This window comes from Lepidochelys kempii, chromosome 20 (assembly GCF_965140285.1).
Source record: "Lepidochelys kempii isolate rLepKem1 chromosome 20, rLepKem1.hap1, whole genome shotgun sequence".
NCBI lineage: Eukaryota > Metazoa > Chordata > Testudines > Cheloniidae > Lepidochelys > Lepidochelys kempii.
Genome location: NC_136399.1, coordinates 23,075,927 through 23,093,261, shown reverse-complemented (window position 1 = coordinate 23,093,261; position 17,335 = coordinate 23,075,927). Strand labels below are relative to the sequence as shown.

Sequence of the window (17,335 nt, the reverse complement as noted above, 5' to 3'; positions counted from 1 at the left end):
CTCCTGCCCATCAGGATGGACTATTGAATCCAAATGGGCCATTGTGGGACATCACAACACAAAGGCTTTGTTAATGACCCCATCGCACCCATGGAGAGGGTCCTTGCGAAAGGGCTCGACCCATCATCTTGAATTGTGGAAGAAGGAAATAAAACTAGATGACAAGAAACTTTTTCATCTCTTTCTCTCTCTCTCTCTCTCTCTCTCACTCTGCTGTTTGGACTCTCACAGGGCTGGAACTAGGAAACAGGAGCTAAGATCTCCTGGGTCAACCTGGGTTAGCCCTAACAGACAGGCAGTGCTGACAGATTTCTACAACTCTCTCACCTTTTGGAACCACAGAGTGTAACTCATTTGTGTATGCATGTTGCCTGCTTTAACTCTCTTATTTCATTTGCCTGGTTAATAAACCTTTAGTTAGATTATTACAGGATTGGCTACAAGCATTGTCTTTGGTGTGTAATCTAAAGTCCAGCTTGCCTGGCAAGACAGCCTGGAATGCCCACAGGGACTGTGACTCCACGAGAAGACTGTTACAGTACTTCAGGAATTCACTTTTGTTACGGGGTTAATGAAAGCTAATCACAGAACATACCACCAGTTTGGGGTCTCTGCCTTGAGGTTGGCACTCAGGGTTGTGAGCCTCTCCAGACAGTGTGACAGTAACCATTTGTCTCCAATATTCTCACTCTCGATTATGGAGACTGGCCACTCCTTACTTACAGACAGCCCCCCAACCTGAAGCAAATACTCACCAGCAACCACACACCACACAACACAACCACTAACCCAGGAACCAATCCCTGCAACAAAGCCCGTTGCCAACTGTGTCCACATATCTATTCAGGGGACACCATCATAGGGCCTAAGCACATCAGCCACACTATCAGAGGCTCGTTCACCTGCGCATCTACCAATGTGATATATGCCATCACGTGCCAGCAATGCCCCCCTGCCGTGTACATTGGCCAAACTGGACAGTCTCTACGTAAAAGAACAAATGGACACAAATCAGACGTCAAGAATTGTAACATACAAAAACCAGTCGGAGAACACTTCAATCTCTTTGGTCACTCGATTACAGACCTAAAAGTGGCAATTCTTCAACAAAAAAACTTCAAAAACAGACTCCAACAAGAGACTGCTGAATTGGAGTTAAATTGCAAACTGGGATACAAAAAGAAAAGGAGGACTTGTGGCACCTTAGAGACTAACCAATTTATTTGAGCATGAGCTTTTGTGAGCTACAGCTCATGCTCAAATAAATTGGTTAGTCTCTAAGGTGCCACAAGTACTCCTTTTCTTTTTGCGAATACAGACTAACACGGCTGTTACTCTGAAAACTGGATACAATTAACTGAGGCTTGAATAGAGACTGGGAGTGGATGAGTCATTACACAAAGTAAAACTATTTCCCCTTGTTTATCCCCCCTCCCCCCGCCCCCACCGTTCCTCACACATTCTTGTAAACTGCTGGAAATGGCCCACCTTGATTATCACTACAAAAGGTCCGTCCCCCCCCCTCGCTCTCCTGCTGGTAATAGCTCACCTTACCTGATCACTCTCATTACAGTTTTCAGAGTAACAGCCGTGTTAGTCTGTATTCGCAAAAAGAAAAGGAAAGTACTCAAGTACACAAGTACTCCTTTTCTTCTCATTACAGTGTGTATGGTGACACCCATTGTTTCATGTTCTCTGTGTATATAAATCTCCCCACTGTATTTTCCACTGAATGCATCCGATGAAGTGAGCTGTAGCTCATGAAAGCTTATGCTCAAATAAATTTGTTAGTCTCTAAGGGGCCACAAGTCCTCCTTTTCTGTTTGCAAACTTACTCTTGTTTTCACTACAGTAGAACCTCAGAGTGGCTAACCACACACCTCATTTGGAACCAGAAGTATGCAGTCAGGAAGGAACAGAAACCATTCCTTTGTTAGTGGCTGAAGATTGCTTCAGCAGCTAGTTCCTTAAGTAGGATGAATTGCATTGGGCCCTGCCGTCTTGAATACATCTAACTTATTAAACTATCCCTTAACCTAATCATTTGCGAGTTTGGCTTGTGTTCCTTCCCGCAGTTGTTAATATTAATTGTGCCGAGTATCTGGTCTCCATTAACCTGAAGAATGAAGCAAAATAGGCACTGAGTCATGGTTTGGGCGGGGGGGGAGGTGGGTTGTACCCCCTCACATGTTTCCAGGAACGCTGATTGTACGAAGGTTCCCAGCCGCTGGGGGAGACGTGACAGGGACACGGATCTCTGCAGTTCTGAAGAGGGGAAGGGTGACTGGGTGCATGTGTTTCCTTTCCAGGGAAAGCTGCTCAGAGGCTCTGCGGCTATAAAACTCACCGGCGCAGAGTCGGGAAAGGGAGAAGCTTGGAGCGATGGCTTTCGACCGCATTTACCAGAAGTGTGAAGAGTCTGACCGAGTGGAGCTCAAGGAACAAGAGGCAGAAATGGCAGCTGGAAGAGCAGGTAACACCCGGGCTGCAATAGTGAGAGATCCCACCGTCGCTTCCTCCCAATCAGCTGACTCCTGAATAACAGGCCCCGATCCCGCAGCTCTCACACACCACTGAAACCAAGGGCTGGGCGGTTTGAGGGAGCTCTGTGGAATCGGGCCCGGCATACAGAGCTGTGCAGTGCTCACCCGTGAAGGGGCCCCTGTTCTCCGGAAGGGGATGGGGTGGGAACTGAGCAGGTTTCTACTCTGGGATGTGGCTTTTCAGACATCGCAGCCGGAGGGCGCTGCACAGAACCAGGCTGGACTTCCCAACTTGGTTCAGCAGCATTTTGTCAGATGTTTGTGTTTGGTGCTTGGGTAGTACAGAAACGAGGGATCTAAAAGTAGGTAGACAGATAGATAGATAGTCGGTAACTGTATTGGTCCCAGGATGTGTGAGAGACAAGGCGGGTGGGGTAATATCTTTTCTTGGACCAATTTCTCTTGGTGGACGGGACAAGCTTTTGAGCTTCACAGAGCTCATCTTCAGGTCTGGGGAAGGTAAACAGAGTGTCCAAGACTTCAGTCTGATCACCCTCTAGTTTTATTCTTTCAGTGCTAAAAATTGTAACTGAACTTCATTGAGATCTATCTATCTAGACAGATGAGGTTACCTGACGGTTATTGTTTGGTTTGTATTTTTAGTAGCATGGGGGGATCTGTGTCTCCTGCGGGATTTGCGGGATCTAAGGTTTTTACGGGTGGGAGCAGGATAAAAACACAAGTAACAATGCGGGAGCGGGTGGGCCTGCGTATTGCAGAGCAGGACTAGAGCGGGATTAAAATAATTGTCCCATGCAGGGCTCTCATACACATCCCAAGTCGTGCCATCAGCAGCCTTGTCCCCAGTGCCTTTCCTTGGCCCAGAGGTACACGTCCTGCCCGCTGCATTTCAGCCCCGGAGTCCTGCTGACCAGGCAGCATGTCCCGGGTTGTGCAATGGGAAGGCGTCACGTGCTTTCTGGGTAGAAACAATTCTGCATTTACAGCAGAGTTTCAGTTCTTTTCTTCCTCTTTTTTATTTTCATGCCTGGGAAGCAAAGGGGGGTGATGGGTGGGATGAGGCTGATGTGGGGGTTGGGGACACAGCTGCTTCCTTCCCCTCCGAAGCCCCCCGCTGACAGGAGCTGAGGCTGGGGAGCGGCTGGGGTGCACAGGGCACTGTAGGAGGCTACAGCAGAGGGGACAGTGGCACAGAGCTGGGGGCAGCCTCGCTGGCTGGGGGTCTTCATGACGCATGAGTCTTTGGCACGATGGGGAGGATTCTTGGGGGACAGTGCTGGGGAAGCTCCAGGCACTGGGAGAGGAGGCCAAGGCAGGGTACAGGCAGCCATCAAGAGGGGATCACAAGTCGAGCAGGGGCTGGGGCTGCGGGGGGAGATGTACACAGAGAGCTGAGCCATGGAGCCGGATGCTGATGGTGGAAGCTAGTCAAAGGGGATAGAGGAGACAGGGGCAGGGCGGAGAGTGAAACACCTGGGAATCCTCACAGCATCTCACATGCACCGCCCAGCCTGGTTCCCCGAAGGATCTTTGGGAAAACACAGGGGACTCCCAGGAAATGGGGTTCTCTCACTGCTAGGGTAACAGGAGTGATGGAAGCCTGAGACGGTGGATGGACTCTAGATGTCCTGGGGATAGAGAGATTAGATAGAACAGGGGTGGCTGGATGGAAATACACAAAATCATGTTCCAATTCCTATTTGATGTCCCTCCCAACCTCTAGGGTGTGAATTGCCCTGCGGTGCCCAAGGTGCCTGACCCCAGAGGCACGTCCATCACTCTGAGTTAGTGAAGGTGAATAACCGTGACTGCTGATTTCGCTCGTGCCTTCCCCATGGGGCAGGGATTGGTGCTCTAACCGCCCCATCTCTGCTGCTCCCTTCCAGGGAATGCCTGGCTGCAGTTTCCTAGGGGCCCGAAGGGGGCGGCAAAGTCCATATTCACCCTTTACGCCCTGCATGCCGTGTCGTTCGTGCTGTGGGCCGTGCTCCTCGCCGTGGCAATTGCGAAGTGTAAGTATCCTGGAGAGCATTTAGGACCATGACAGAGGAACAGTCCCAGTGGAAAAGCCCAGGGGTGCAATCCTGGCTCCTTTAAGTCAATGGTCAAACTCTCATTGGCTTCAACAAGGCCAAGATATCACTCCACATGTCCCTCCCATCCCCAGCCCATGTCTCTGTCAATGGCCAGCGTGGGATGCTGCAGGGGTTGGGGTATAATCCCCCATAATGCACATAATGCATAATGAGAAAGTGACGTGACAATTCAGGAACCAGAAGGCAAAGAAAAGGGATCCAAAATTTATTATTTTTTACAAAGCTCATGATCTTTAAGCCAATCTCTGATTTTTTTAACATTTGGGGTTGGCCAGACTGCGCAAGGGCAGGGGTGGCTCAGAGAGGACTGGGAGATTGTCTCCCCCAGACACAAGTGAGCAGTGGGAAGCTGGGAAATAGAAATGCAGCATTCCTCCCTGGGCCGTGACTCCAAACTGAAAACCCACCCCTACTCTGAGTCCCCCAAAACCATATAAACAACAGCTGACGTCTGTCCCTCTTTCTAGGCGCAGAGATGTCCAAGGAGCTGGAGCAGATGCGGACTGATCAATCCATGCTCAGAGCCAGTGGTAACAATTCATCTTTCTCCCAGGCATCCATTTGTTGGTATTACTCTTGCTACCCCTTTGGCCCAAGGCAAAATCTGAGGCCTTGCCACGTTTATTCCCGTGAGGGGGGCAAACGCTGCTCCCAGGCAGGTCTGTTCTCACTGTGACTTGGGGTGACTAGTTTCTTGGGGTCCTGTTCTACTGAGCAGGGCAGGAACTAACAGCAGCAGCCAGGTTCCTTGCTCAGAAATCTCCACAGCTGCCCCTCCAGCGAGCTCTGTGCCTGGGGAGCTCTTTCTCTGCTTCCTCCCAGGGTCCCACTCACAGCCCCTTCATCCTTCCACCCATGCAGCTGGCAGCCGGTTTCCTAGCACCTGGGCTGCGACCTATGACACCCTCAGGCCGACCCACCTCAGCTCTAACCTGCCATGCAGCCTGGTGCTTTGGGCAGTCTCCTCCATTGTCTGCAGCCATCTCACGGCCTACAGGGGCTTGATTGCTCCTCCCACACTTGGCACCCATTGGCTTTAATGAGGTCTGTCATTGTCTGTGGATCCCAGACCCAAGTGAGAGCAGTCAACAGCACCCTCCAGCATAACACTATTAGGTGTATTACGGTAGCAGGTAGAAGTCCCACTCGCAGCCCAGACCCCAATTGCACTGGGCGCTGCACAAATAGCGAACAAAACGACAGTCCCTGCCCCAGGTCACTTCCGACCTAAGTATTAGACAAGGGACAAGAGGTGGAGGCAGGCAAACAGATGCGGGAACACAAGGGAACAGGACATATCAAGCCTCTTATTGTTTTGGTTGCACCCCAAATCACTGATTAATGATCTCAGCCCGTTAAGCCTGAGGGAAAGACTCCTATGATCTTGAATGGTGTTTGGATCAGGCTTTATTTAGCTAAGAGCCTGTCTGCAGCAGGGAAATGTACACCCTGGTAGCTCACAAACCCATGAATGTTACGGCCAGAAGAGACTGTTCGGAGCATCTGTTCTGACCTCCTGCAGAGCCCAGGCCAGAGGAGGCCACTCAGCGATTCCATATTGGGTGGTGGAGTAGACCAGTGCTTTACGGGAGAGAGGCCCAATCTGTTAAAAGCTCCGAGTGACGGAAAATCCGCCCCGTCACTGAGACTTTGCCCCGATGGTTAAAAGGTGATGCAAACCCGTTCATGTAGACGTGCTTCCTTGGTGCAAAGCAGGACTCACTCCGGTGGGTCTCATGCTGGTGAATTACAAAAGGGAATGGCATTGTGCAAGCCCCGTGCTGTGTGTCGACACTAGAGATTTGCACCAGGACATGGAGACACTAATAGAATTTCCCTAGGCTAGAGGGCTGGTCAGTTCTCTTGCTGCTGTTTGGACAGCATAGAGGTGACGGAAGGCACTCTGGGCCTCCATGCTGTTCTGCCCTGAGCCAAAGCTGCGCATTATGAGTTAGGATGCCGGTGAGGGACGGGTCTCTGACACCGTACAGCTGTCACGTTTTAGGTCTCCCATCCAGCTTTCCTCGGGTCAAAGTCGAAGAGAGTCTCTCAGGGAAGTTGGCAGGACTTCGGAGCAGATGACCATGCCGCCTGAGAGAGGATTGGGCGACCGTCTAGTCGAGCAGGACCTGATTCGTTAGAAAGCAGATCCCTTCATTCGACCTGCATCCCAGGCATTTGATGCTTTCGATCGTTTGAAGACGCTTCGTCTGAATGGCGCCCAATTTCTTGCCAATCTCGACGGTGCTGGGCCACAATTCAGTCCCAGAGGCCCAGATACTGAGCACCGCAGCTCTGCAGAGCCTCAGCTTCATCTCTCGACTTTTCAGGGCGTTCTGCTTGCAAAGGCTGTTCTTGATGGGGTGCCCCATTACTCACTAGTCTAGGGGGGACCCTAACTAATCCCACTAACTGGCTCTCCCCTAGGCAGGGCTGGCTGACGTCCGTGGGTCTGGGGGAATGAGCACAGGGCAGGGAGTCAGGGGGCCCTGAGTTCTAACCTTGCCTCACTGCCTGGCCTGGGGCAATTCACTCCCATCTGGAGCCTTAATGACTATCAGGGCCTCGGGGGTTAAAGCAAATCCACCCACATGCAGCCTCCTCTGGGGAAGGAAACCAGCCCTGGGCGGCCCTCGTAGACCCGCTCTGCTCGGGAACATGGCCCTGCCCCACGTGACCAGTGCGGGGGAGAAAGACGGTTCCCAGCTCACCGGGCTCTGTCTCTTCCAGGCTCCGAGATGGCGAAGCAACTGGGGATGCTTCATTTCAATCAATCCGCCATGCACCGCACTGGTACGTACCAGAGTCCTCACGATCCACAGCCCGACGTCCCCTCTCTGACTCCCCTGCACCTCTCATCTCACCCCTTTGGCCTTCCTCCCTCCTCCTCCTCCTCCTCCTCACAATCCCCTCCCTACCCCATTCCCCATTCCTGACCAATCTCCACCGCTCCCCACTCCCGCTCAGCCCCGGTCCCCGAGACTCCCCAGGAGTGTGATGGGCTCTGTTTGTCTCTCAGGGGAGGAGCTGGCCAAAGAGCTGAAGAGGCTGCAGTCGGACCAGGCCACGCTGAGAGAGGAAGGTGAGGACAGGCGGGGGTGTGGAGCGGGGCTCAGGCGGAGGAAGGCCGGGGTGGGGGAACAGCAGCAGGAAGCTGAGATGGGGCTGGAGAATCCCAGCCCTGGGTGGCCGTGGCAATCTGGGATCCCCCCCACACCGGATCCAGCCTGAACGAGCGGCTTTTGTGATTCGTTCCTTGAGATGGAGGCACCAAGGCAGGAAATTCAGGGCCAAGTCCCAGCCTTGCGGACCCCAGTGGGGACGCAACCAATACCCCCAGAGCCTGCACCCCGGGCTCTGTGTGCACCAGGGGCCCCATTCTGAATGGGGGAAAGTCGATTAACCCTTTAGTGCCAGGGATTCCCAGTCTGGGCTTCAGGGAACTCTTTGGGCTGGGCTGCTCCAGAGAGGCTGTTTCTTGCGCCCCAGAATCATTTGGGGAAAAGCTGGGAGGATATGGGGGATGGGGACCCATTGGGGCTGAGGGGAGGCAGGTAGATTCAAGGGCTTGGCAGAAACAGGAGGCCCAGGTATAATAAGCTTGGGGTGTTGGGGAGCCAAGGGTAGGGAACTGGGGGGCAGGGCAGAGGGGGGAGAGGCAGGGCTCCTGCTGGGGTTTGGGGAAAGAGAGAGACCAGGGTTGAGCTGAATAAATTTGACCCTGGTGAAAGGTGGGCTTCTGCTGGAGTGTTCGGCCAGGTCGCCAGTCCCTAATGACTATATCGGACCGACTGTAACAAGCTTGGTGCCTCCCGCTGCTGAGAAAGGGGCCCCATTTCAGTGTCACAGACAGGCCCCAAATCCCGGTGCTTACGGTCTGTACACAGACACGCCAGGCCGAGCTGCACACACCCGCGGCTCTGGCTAACTTCTGGCAGCTTTGGATGCACAGAATATGGTGAGCGCCACTCGAGTCTCCCAAACTATTTAAAGGGATGGGACCCATTCCCATACATGACGGCGTGTTCTGTTTCCAGTGTCCAGGGATCTGGCCAAAGCGAAACATGACAGAGACGACATCAGGGCCGAGACCTACAAGATCCTGGATGCCGCACAGAAAGGGAACGGTGAGATACACGCCAGCCTTGGCTCGCTTTTCGCGGCAGGGGGACCGTTTTTTGTTCTGCGTCTGTACAGCGCCTAGCACAACGGGGCCTGATTGGGGGGGCTACGGCAGTACAGATAATAATACTGAATAACTCTCAGCCCCTCGCGAACATTGGGGGGCCTTCCTATTTGTTGAAGCCGTAGGGAATGAGGGATCTGTAGGGGGCAGTCTTCCCTCGCAGTCAGTGCTGAGCGCAATCCCCCACCACGGTCCTAGGGGGCGCTCTTCCCTCGGCGTTATATGAAGGATTGTGCTGAAAGAGTCAGTTTAATGTTTTCAGCAGCGTATTAAGCAAAGTCTCTATTATATCTACCCATCCATCTCTCTCTTCTCATTAGCTAAGTGTCTAAAAACCTGCTGGCAAGCTGAGAGAGTAAATAGTGATCTGTTCCATCGGGAAGTGACTCAGAATTTCCTCCACATTTAGAGGAAGCATAAAATGGGTGAATAATATTCTCCCAGGTTTCAGAGTAACAGCCGTGTTAGTCTGTATTTGCAAAAAGAAAAGGAGGACTTGTGGCACCTTAGAGACTAACCAATTTATTTGAGCATGAGCTTTCGTGAGCTACAGCTCACTGCTCAAGTAAATTGGTTAGTTTCTAAGGTGCCACAAGTCCTCCTTTTCTTTTGGCAAATATTCTCCCAGTGACCTTACAGCTATGCCCTTGCTGAAATGCTTTCCTGGGGCAGGGCCTGCTTGAAGGAAGCTCCCGCGGTACCTGGCAGCTGCTGAAGGCATTCGCTGGGTTTATCCAGGGTGGGGAGCCCCTCTCGCCCATACCTCCCGAGTCACGTGCTGGCTCTGCTGTGTTCTCTCCGGCAGGCACTTCCCAGTGCCAGCCTGGCTGGGAGCAGTACCGAGGGAGGTGCTACCTTTTCTCCTCGGCTGCCCAGGGTTGGCCGGTGGCCAGAAGGACCTGTTTGAGCCAGACTGCCGATCTGGTGGTGATCGACGATCAAAGGGAGCAGGTAGGACCCTCCGGCCCCCTCCTCGGGTAAAATGCACCCATGCAGGGGGCCGCCATGAGGCCTAGCTTATGCTCCAGTTCTAACCACCCAGTCCTCTGTGCTGTCCCCTCTCTAGAATTACTTGGCCATTAAAGCTGATTCTGTTCGTCACTGGATCGGCTTCACAGACCAAGGGACTGAAGGGGTCTGGCGCTGGGTGGACAATACTCCTGCGGCATTTACGTAAGCATGGGGCGATCCTCTGCTCTCCCCTTCCTGCCCCTGGCCTTCCCCAGCTGCCCCTGCTCCTGCAGGCGCTTTCCACCTCAGTAGCTCCAAGGCTGAGGCCTGGGGCAGCACCACTCAGGTTTGATTTCATGCCCTGACGACTGACCGACTCGAGCCTTTATCAGTCCCCCACAGGTCACTGGTTCGAATCGGGCCCAGGTCTGTAGCGACTACATGGCGTTGCTGCTGGGTGCCCTCTGTATGAAACGAGCTTGCTGGGTCTCAGCCCAGTTCCCAGTGGGAAAGGCATCCACAGATCGCACTGGGGGCTTGTCGGCCATCACAGCCGAGGGGCCAAGGACTGAATGGGCCAAGGGGACGGAGCGCCCCTCTCAGCCTACAGAAGGGTCTCTCCAAGGCAGGGCAGGTCTGAGCCACCATGGCAAGGAGAAATTTGTGCTGCCATAGCCTGGGCAGGTGGCAGCTTCAACCACTGATAAGGTGACATCCTCCACTGCATGGGTGTGAACTGAGGGCCTGTAACAGTAACGTCCTGGCCCAGTGGTTAGAGCCCTGCTCTGGGACTCAGTAGTGCTGGCTTCCATTCCCGACTGTGCTGCTGGCCTGCTGGGTGGCCTTGGGCAAGTCACTGCCCCACTCTGTGCCTCGGTTTCCCCTGCTGCAAAATGGCCAAATGATGCTTTGTCAAGTGCTTTTCTCTCCCCTGTTGAAAGGTGCTCTCTCCAAGCTAGGCGTTATTGAGCCCGAGGAGCAGCTCCATTAACTGGTAGTAGGTTGTTATCCTCTAGTGGCCCAGTAATGAGGCCTGCTCTGCTAGCAGGTGACACTTTCCCCAGACCTGTGTTGATTTGGATAATTCAAAATAAAAAAATCTGTTTGTTTGTGGGGGGAATTTAATGAACCCTTGAGTTTGGGGGTGAAAATGCCACAAAACCCCATTCAGGGAGAGGTCATCCTGCCTTCCTTAGAGGCCATGTTGTTCCCTCCTTTTTCCTGAGACCCCCCTTTATGCAGCTCTGGTGCCATCAAGGGGCCATAAAGGGAACGTAATCTCCCACACACACACTTGCCCAGGGCTCAAGGGCCTGGAGAAGAGCAGAAAAGCCTCCTACGTAGGGGTGGGGCTGGAGCACAGCTGGGCTTTGGCTATTTTTGGCTGCCCACAATGCTGCAGGGGCCTGAGCATAAGTTAGACCAACCCTGAGGCTGCTCTAGGTTACGTTGAGGGGGAACCCGGTTACCAGATAGCACATAGATGGGAGCATCTCAGCCAGAACCGGTGGTCCAACGGCTGGAGGGCTCTTCTCTTCCTTCCCTTTCAGGTTTTGGGCCACAGGGGAGCCCAATAACAGGTACAGTTTTCACATCAGAGATGAGGACTGCGCCCACCTGCACGAGGACGGCCGGTGGAATGACGAGCCCTGCAACTTGCACTACAGGTGGATCTGCGAAAAAGCTGCTTCTGTCTAGATGGCCGGAGTCCCGCCCTTGCTCTGAGCACTGGCTGAAATGTACCCCGACCCATGAGGCCTGAGAACCGTTCCAGCCCCACACCAGTCCGTTCGGGTTGCCAGATTACTCTAATGGCACAAAACTGAACTCCCTTGCCCTGCCCCAGCCCTGAGGCCCCACTCACACCATCCCCCCTCCCTCCATTGCTCGCTCTCGCTCTCCCCCACCCTCACTCACTGGTGCAGGCTCCAGGGGGGGTGCGAGCTCCAGGCTGTGGCCGAGGGGGTTGGGGTTCGGGAGTGGGTGCGGGCTTCGGTTGGAGGTGTGGGCTCTGGGGTGGGGCCAGGGATGAGTGATTTGGGGTGCAGGAGGGGGATCAGGGCTAGGACAGGGGGCTGGGGTGAAGGAAGTGGTGCGGGCTCTGGGAGGAAGGATTTGGGTGCGGGAGGGGGTTTGGGGTGAGGGCTTCTGCCAAGCAGCGCTTGCTTCAGGAGGCTCCCAGAAGTGGCCAGCATGTCTGGCCCCTAGGCCAAGGGGCAGGGGGCTCGGCATGCTGCCTGCACACGCGGGCACCATCCTCGCAGGTCCTGGCAAATGGGACCTGTGGAGCTGGTGCTTGGGGCGGGGGCCGTGCCCCTACACCTAGGAGCTGGATATGCTGGCCGCTTCCAGGAGCCACCTGGAGCCAGGGCAGGCAGGGAGCCTGCCTTTGCCCCACTGTGCCACAGACTGGACTTTTAGCGGCCCGGTCAGTGGTGTTGACTGGAGCCGCCAGGGTCCCTTTTCAACCGGGCATTCCACTCAAAAACCAGACACGTGGCAACCCTACGGCCCAGAGGGCTCGTGTGCTCCCTCTCCATACAGGGGCAAATTTCTCCCGCGGCGGCCACCCACCGGAGATGCTCCACGCTCTGCCGGTGCCACCCTGCCCCCCGTTCACCACTGCTTCATGTTTACAGACTTGCTGTTCGCAGTGCGAGCCCCTTCTCCTCTGCGATCCCTGCCGCCTGCCTCCGGCCCCCATGTCTCCCGCCCGCTCTGAACCCCCATTGCTGTGTGAACCCAGCGGTCCCCAGTTTGGTGCCATATGGGGGAGGAGGCAGCTGGGGGCAGTGGTTAAAACGGGGGGGGCTGGGAGTCAGGTCTCAGCTCCAGGTGGCTGCTTCCCGCTGTGCTCTGCTGACCCTCCTGTGAAATGGGTTTGAGAATGCCTCCTCCAGCCGTGGGCCGGGCGAGCTGGCGAATGGAGGCTTTAGACCCACCTTGAGATGCTTGTGTGGTTGTGGCCATGTGCGTGGAGAGGGCCCTCAGTGCTACACGGGCTGCGGAGGGCGACCCTGTGTGGAATACAGCTACCTTGGACTCAGAACATGTGCTGGTGTAAACTGACTTGTTTCTCTGTGTAATTCTGGGTGTGCACTGACCAGAGGGCTGAGACGTACGTACACACATGCACAGACAGGCTGTGCTGGGACCGCAGGAGGTCTCGTCTCATCTGCAGCCAGAGGCTGGTGGCAGCCCCATGATCTGCTGGGAGCCACTGGGGATCACACTGGGCTGAAGTGGAATAAAAATGGTGCCTAGCTCTCATGCTGGGCCCTGCCTAGGGGTGAGACGGGATAACAGTCTCAATCCCTCTATCCCGGCATGATTCCGGGAACTGAGGCCCTAGCCATGGGCTTGTAGCACCTACGCCTTCATCCAGCCATGGGCCTCATATAGGTGGAGGATGAGGAGGAACAGGCCAACAGCCACACTGGGTCAGACCAATGGTCCACCTAGCCCAGTGTCCTGTCTCTGACAGTGGTAAGTGTCCGATGCTTCTGGCAGGTGGAGGTTTAGGGACACCCAGAGCATGGGGTTGTGTCCCTGAGCATCTTGGCTAATAGCCACTGCTGGACCAATCTTCCAGGACTGAGGTGTACAAGCATTATCAGACACCAGGAGGAAGGTCCTATGGCGAGGATAAAGAAGGTGTTGGGAGGAGGCCATGGGGAAGTAGCCCAGGGAGTTGTAGCTGTCACACAGCTGTTCCAGGAGGCACTCTAGACAGCTGCATGCCACAGGGCCCTGGGCTGGAACCCGGAGTAGAGGGCGGGCCCGGGTTCCCCCCCAAATCCTCCCAACTCCTGGTCAGACACAGGAGGAGTCGACCTGGACTGTGGGTTCAGAAAAACAGCCAAGCTGAGGGCTGCCATGAAGCTCCAAGGCGAGCAAATCCGCCAAGAAGCGCAAGACCCACCAAGGTAGAGGCGGAACTTTGTCACACCTGTTATGCTTTTGGCCTTCACAATTCCCTTTGTGAGTTTTAAACCCGCTGCCTAATAATTTCCTTGGACAACGCCTGGTTCTTGCAGTGGGGTAAATAACACTTCCCTAGTCACTTCCTCATGATGTCACAGCGCTCTATCATAACCCCCCTAAATGTCTCTTTTCCAAGCTGAACAGTGCAAGTCTTTCCAATCTGTCCTCATACAGAAGTTGTTCCAGCTCCCTAATAATTTTCATTGCCCTTCTCTGCATCTTTTCCAATTCTAATATATCCTTTTAGAGATGGGGCACTCAGAATTGCATGCAGTATTCAAGGTGTGGTCGTACCATGGCTCTAAATAGAGGCACAATGATATTTTCTGTTTCATCATCTAGCCCTTTCCTAGTGGTTCCTAACCTTCTCTTGGCTTTTGCGACGGCCGCTGCACATTGAGTGGATGTTTTCAGAGAACTCTCCACGATGACGCCAAGATCCGTTTCTTGCGTAGTAACAGCTAGTTTACACCCCATCCGTTTGTGTGTGTAGAGGGGATTATGTTTGCCAATGTGCATTACTTGCCACTTGTCACCACTGAATGTCATCTGCCATCTTGTTGCCCAGTCACCCAGTTTCCTGGGATCCTTTTGTATCCCTTTGCCGTCAGCTTTGGCTAGCTTGAATAGTTTTGTATTCTCTTCACATTTTGCCACCTCACTGTTCACCCACTATACTCACACCAGGAAATACTGTGTGATGCTGCCCCTGGGAATCACTTCCCTTGGGGGCCGATTGGGAGCTCCATGGCTAGGGACATTTGCCTAACCCATATGGCCATACCCTGTCTCCCTGCAGTGGTGGGACACCAGAGAGATGTTTATGAGACTGCTACTGCAGTGCCTCTTTTAGCTCAGGTCGTAGCAACTCACCCCAGAGGTCCAGGGTTCAATCCCTGATCCCGACAACCCAGCCGGTTATGCCATATTTAAAACTAGCCTGGGGAGAATAGTCCTGCTCTGGGACGATGGACCAGATGGGACCTAACAGAGCTGTTCCCTCTTTGACACTGTGACTCACTCAGGGTCACCACCGCCCGACGCAGGAGGCAGGGTGATGGGGCGGGGCCCTGACATTGCCCACGCAGGCTGCACCACAGGAGAGCCTGAGTCACCGCATGTATAAGACACCCTCTTACGGGGCAGGAAGCCCAGTTGGACCTAACAGCAGAGCACACGGGGCACCCACCCAGCCCGCTACCCTTGGCCCCAGAGAGGAAGACGCCTGCATGACTGAGAGATCCGAGGGGGCCCAGAGCAGATGCCCAACCAGGCTGGAGAACCTCAGCGGGACCAGGAGGACCCAGGAACATGGGCTGGGGGTCTGTCCCCTCCCTGCAGTGAGACATGCCAGCTCCTTTGCTGGCTAATGAGGAACCTGCTGCTCCATGTGTTTCTCATTCTCTAGGGGTGGCAGTCGGGTTCCCGCCCTTTTTGCTCCTTCGTGGTGCTGGAAGAAAGTTCAAAAAGCAGTTTGTTTTTTTTCTCTTTTCAAAAACAGATCAGAAATGGGGGTCTCACCTACCCTGCCATCCATGGATGCCCCGGGGGTGACTGGGGAGCTGGCAGGACTGACAGCATCACACCCTGTGCAGGGGAAACCTCACTGCCTGGCAGGGGACATGATTATTTGCCGACAAAGTTTTAGAACCTATTTGATCCAACATCGGCTCCCATTTACACCAGTGTAAATCCTGAGTCACACTAATGCCTTCACTCTAGATTTACACTGGTGTAACTGGGAGCAGAGTTTGACCCTTCAGCTTCATCCTTTTCATTTTTGCGGGTGCCCATTTAATTCAAATGCCTGAGACACAGCAGGGAGAAAAGCTCTTTTAGCTAAAGATGCTACACACCGATCCCTGCCCCTTTAATTATTGTCAGGCTTGATCCAAAGTGCGTCCTGCTCAGTGCTGGGGAAGGGTAAGAGCCAGGGTGTGGTCAGAACAGGGTTATCAGTGCCATTTCCCCCCTTTTCAGATCCCCCCTCTCATGAACCGGTCACCCCTGAGCCCCACCCTAGTCATCATGGCCACCAAATTGCGCCCAACAGTGTGGGTCCAGCATGAGCCAGGAGCTCGAGATGTTCTGGTGAAGCCTGGGGACTTTGTGAGACCAGGTCGCTTTTGCAACATGATCTGAAGAGCTAGAGATTACTATGGGGTGCAGGGATCTGAGGTGGCATCACCTCCTCCCCAAATCCTGTTCTTTCCTGCCCCAAGGAGGCAAGAGCCCACCCCCCCTTGCGTAGAGCCCAGATGGGCCATGGAGAGCCCTCCACACACACACACTGTCCCCCCGAGCGCTGCAGTTCGGTCAAACTGACCCCCAAGGAGGTGTTCTCTGGGCTTTTATCGTACGTTCCTGGTCTTCCTCTCCTTAATGTCCCAGGCTGAGAACAGGGACAGAACCCACATGGGTGTCGGCAGGGGATGAGCACCCAGCTGGGATGGGGTGCTGCAGGATACCCCTCCGGTTTAGGGGTGCAGGGCTCTGGGGGAGGATCAGGCTCTAGATGAGCCATGGGATTAGGGGGCAGGAGAGTCTCGCTCTGGGTTCAGGAGTGCAGGGCGGTGGGGAGCTATCACAGCCCACCAGCAGCCAGGCCTAATGGTCAGAGCCAGGGTGCTCAGGAACCAGAGGTGGGAGTCAAGCCAAGGATCAGAGCCACAGTCAGAGTCAGGAATAGAGCCTGGAGCTGGAGTCAGTAGCCAGAGGATCTGAAACAGGGCAGGAGGGAAGGGACCGGACTGGACCCAGGAGGCAGGTACAACATGGCAGCCAGCCAGGGATCCACTCTGATGCTCCCACCACCACCTCCTCGCTTAAATAGCGCCTGGGAGCCAATGGGAGAGGCCGGAGGCCACCGCCAATGGGGAGCCTCGTGGGCGGTGCCTAGGTGCGCGAGGGTCCCGGTGGCGGCCCAAAGAGCCAGAACTGTAGCGGGGGGGCGGGGTGAGTGAAGGGGGCGGGCTTGGCGGGAGACACAGCGCTTGGGGCCAGCTGAGGAATCACCTGGGCGGGATCGGGGGCCGGGGCTGCTTCCCCCCCGCCCCGTGCTACAAACAGGCAAAGCCTCCCCAGCTGGTCCCGCCTCCTCCCCCCCATCACGTGATTCCCCCAGGGGGCAAGAAGCCATTGGGATAGCGGGAAGTGGGGGCATGTGGTGGGCTCGCCTCCTGCCGCGCGCAGAGCTCAGGGGCCAGGCTGCTGGAGCCGGGCCCAGCCGGGGTCCCTGCGGGGTCCAGGCTCGGGGGCCCGGCCACGGGCCGAGAACAGCCCCAGGGGCCGCTGCGCGGGTCGCTGGCTCCAGCGTCGCCCGGCCTGTTCCACAGCAGCAATTTGGTGAGCGGGGGCTGGTGCTGCGGGGCCTGGCGCGCCGCCCTGGGCCCCCCGCGGGCCCTGCCCCTAAGGCGGGAAGAGACGATGAGCCCAGGGGACCCTTGCGGGGGGGGCTGTTGTCTCGCGCTCCCCTCTCACTTCCACACCCATCAGTTGCAGCAAAGATTTTTCTCTTCAGGAGGAGCCTTTCTAAGCAACAATCCATCTTTTTCTTGTTCTACAGAAGCATTGCTCTGTGGAGCCACAACAAACTCCCTCTGTGTTTTAGTTAC

The 17,335-nt window shown here is 55.0% G+C and overlaps 1 protein-coding gene across 1 annotated transcript; it reads left to right on the top strand.

The window, feature by feature from the left end:
- The first annotated feature begins 2,250 nt into the window (after positions 1 to 2,250).
- Positions 2,251 to 11,733, top strand: LOC144929607 (C-type lectin domain family 10 member A-like). The gene is made up of 9 exons (XM_078849666.1): positions 2,251 to 2,473; positions 4,391 to 4,516; positions 5,068 to 5,130; positions 7,331 to 7,393; positions 7,620 to 7,682; positions 8,638 to 8,727; positions 9,592 to 9,737; positions 9,853 to 9,959; positions 11,288 to 11,733. The coding sequence occupies exons 1-9, from the start codon at positions 2,383 to 2,385 to the stop codon at positions 11,433 to 11,435; spliced, it is 897 nt and encodes a 298-aa protein (XP_078705792.1). The 5' UTR covers positions 2,251 to 2,382; the 3' UTR covers positions 11,436 to 11,733.
- Positions 11,734 to 17,335: the final 5,602 nt, after the last annotated feature.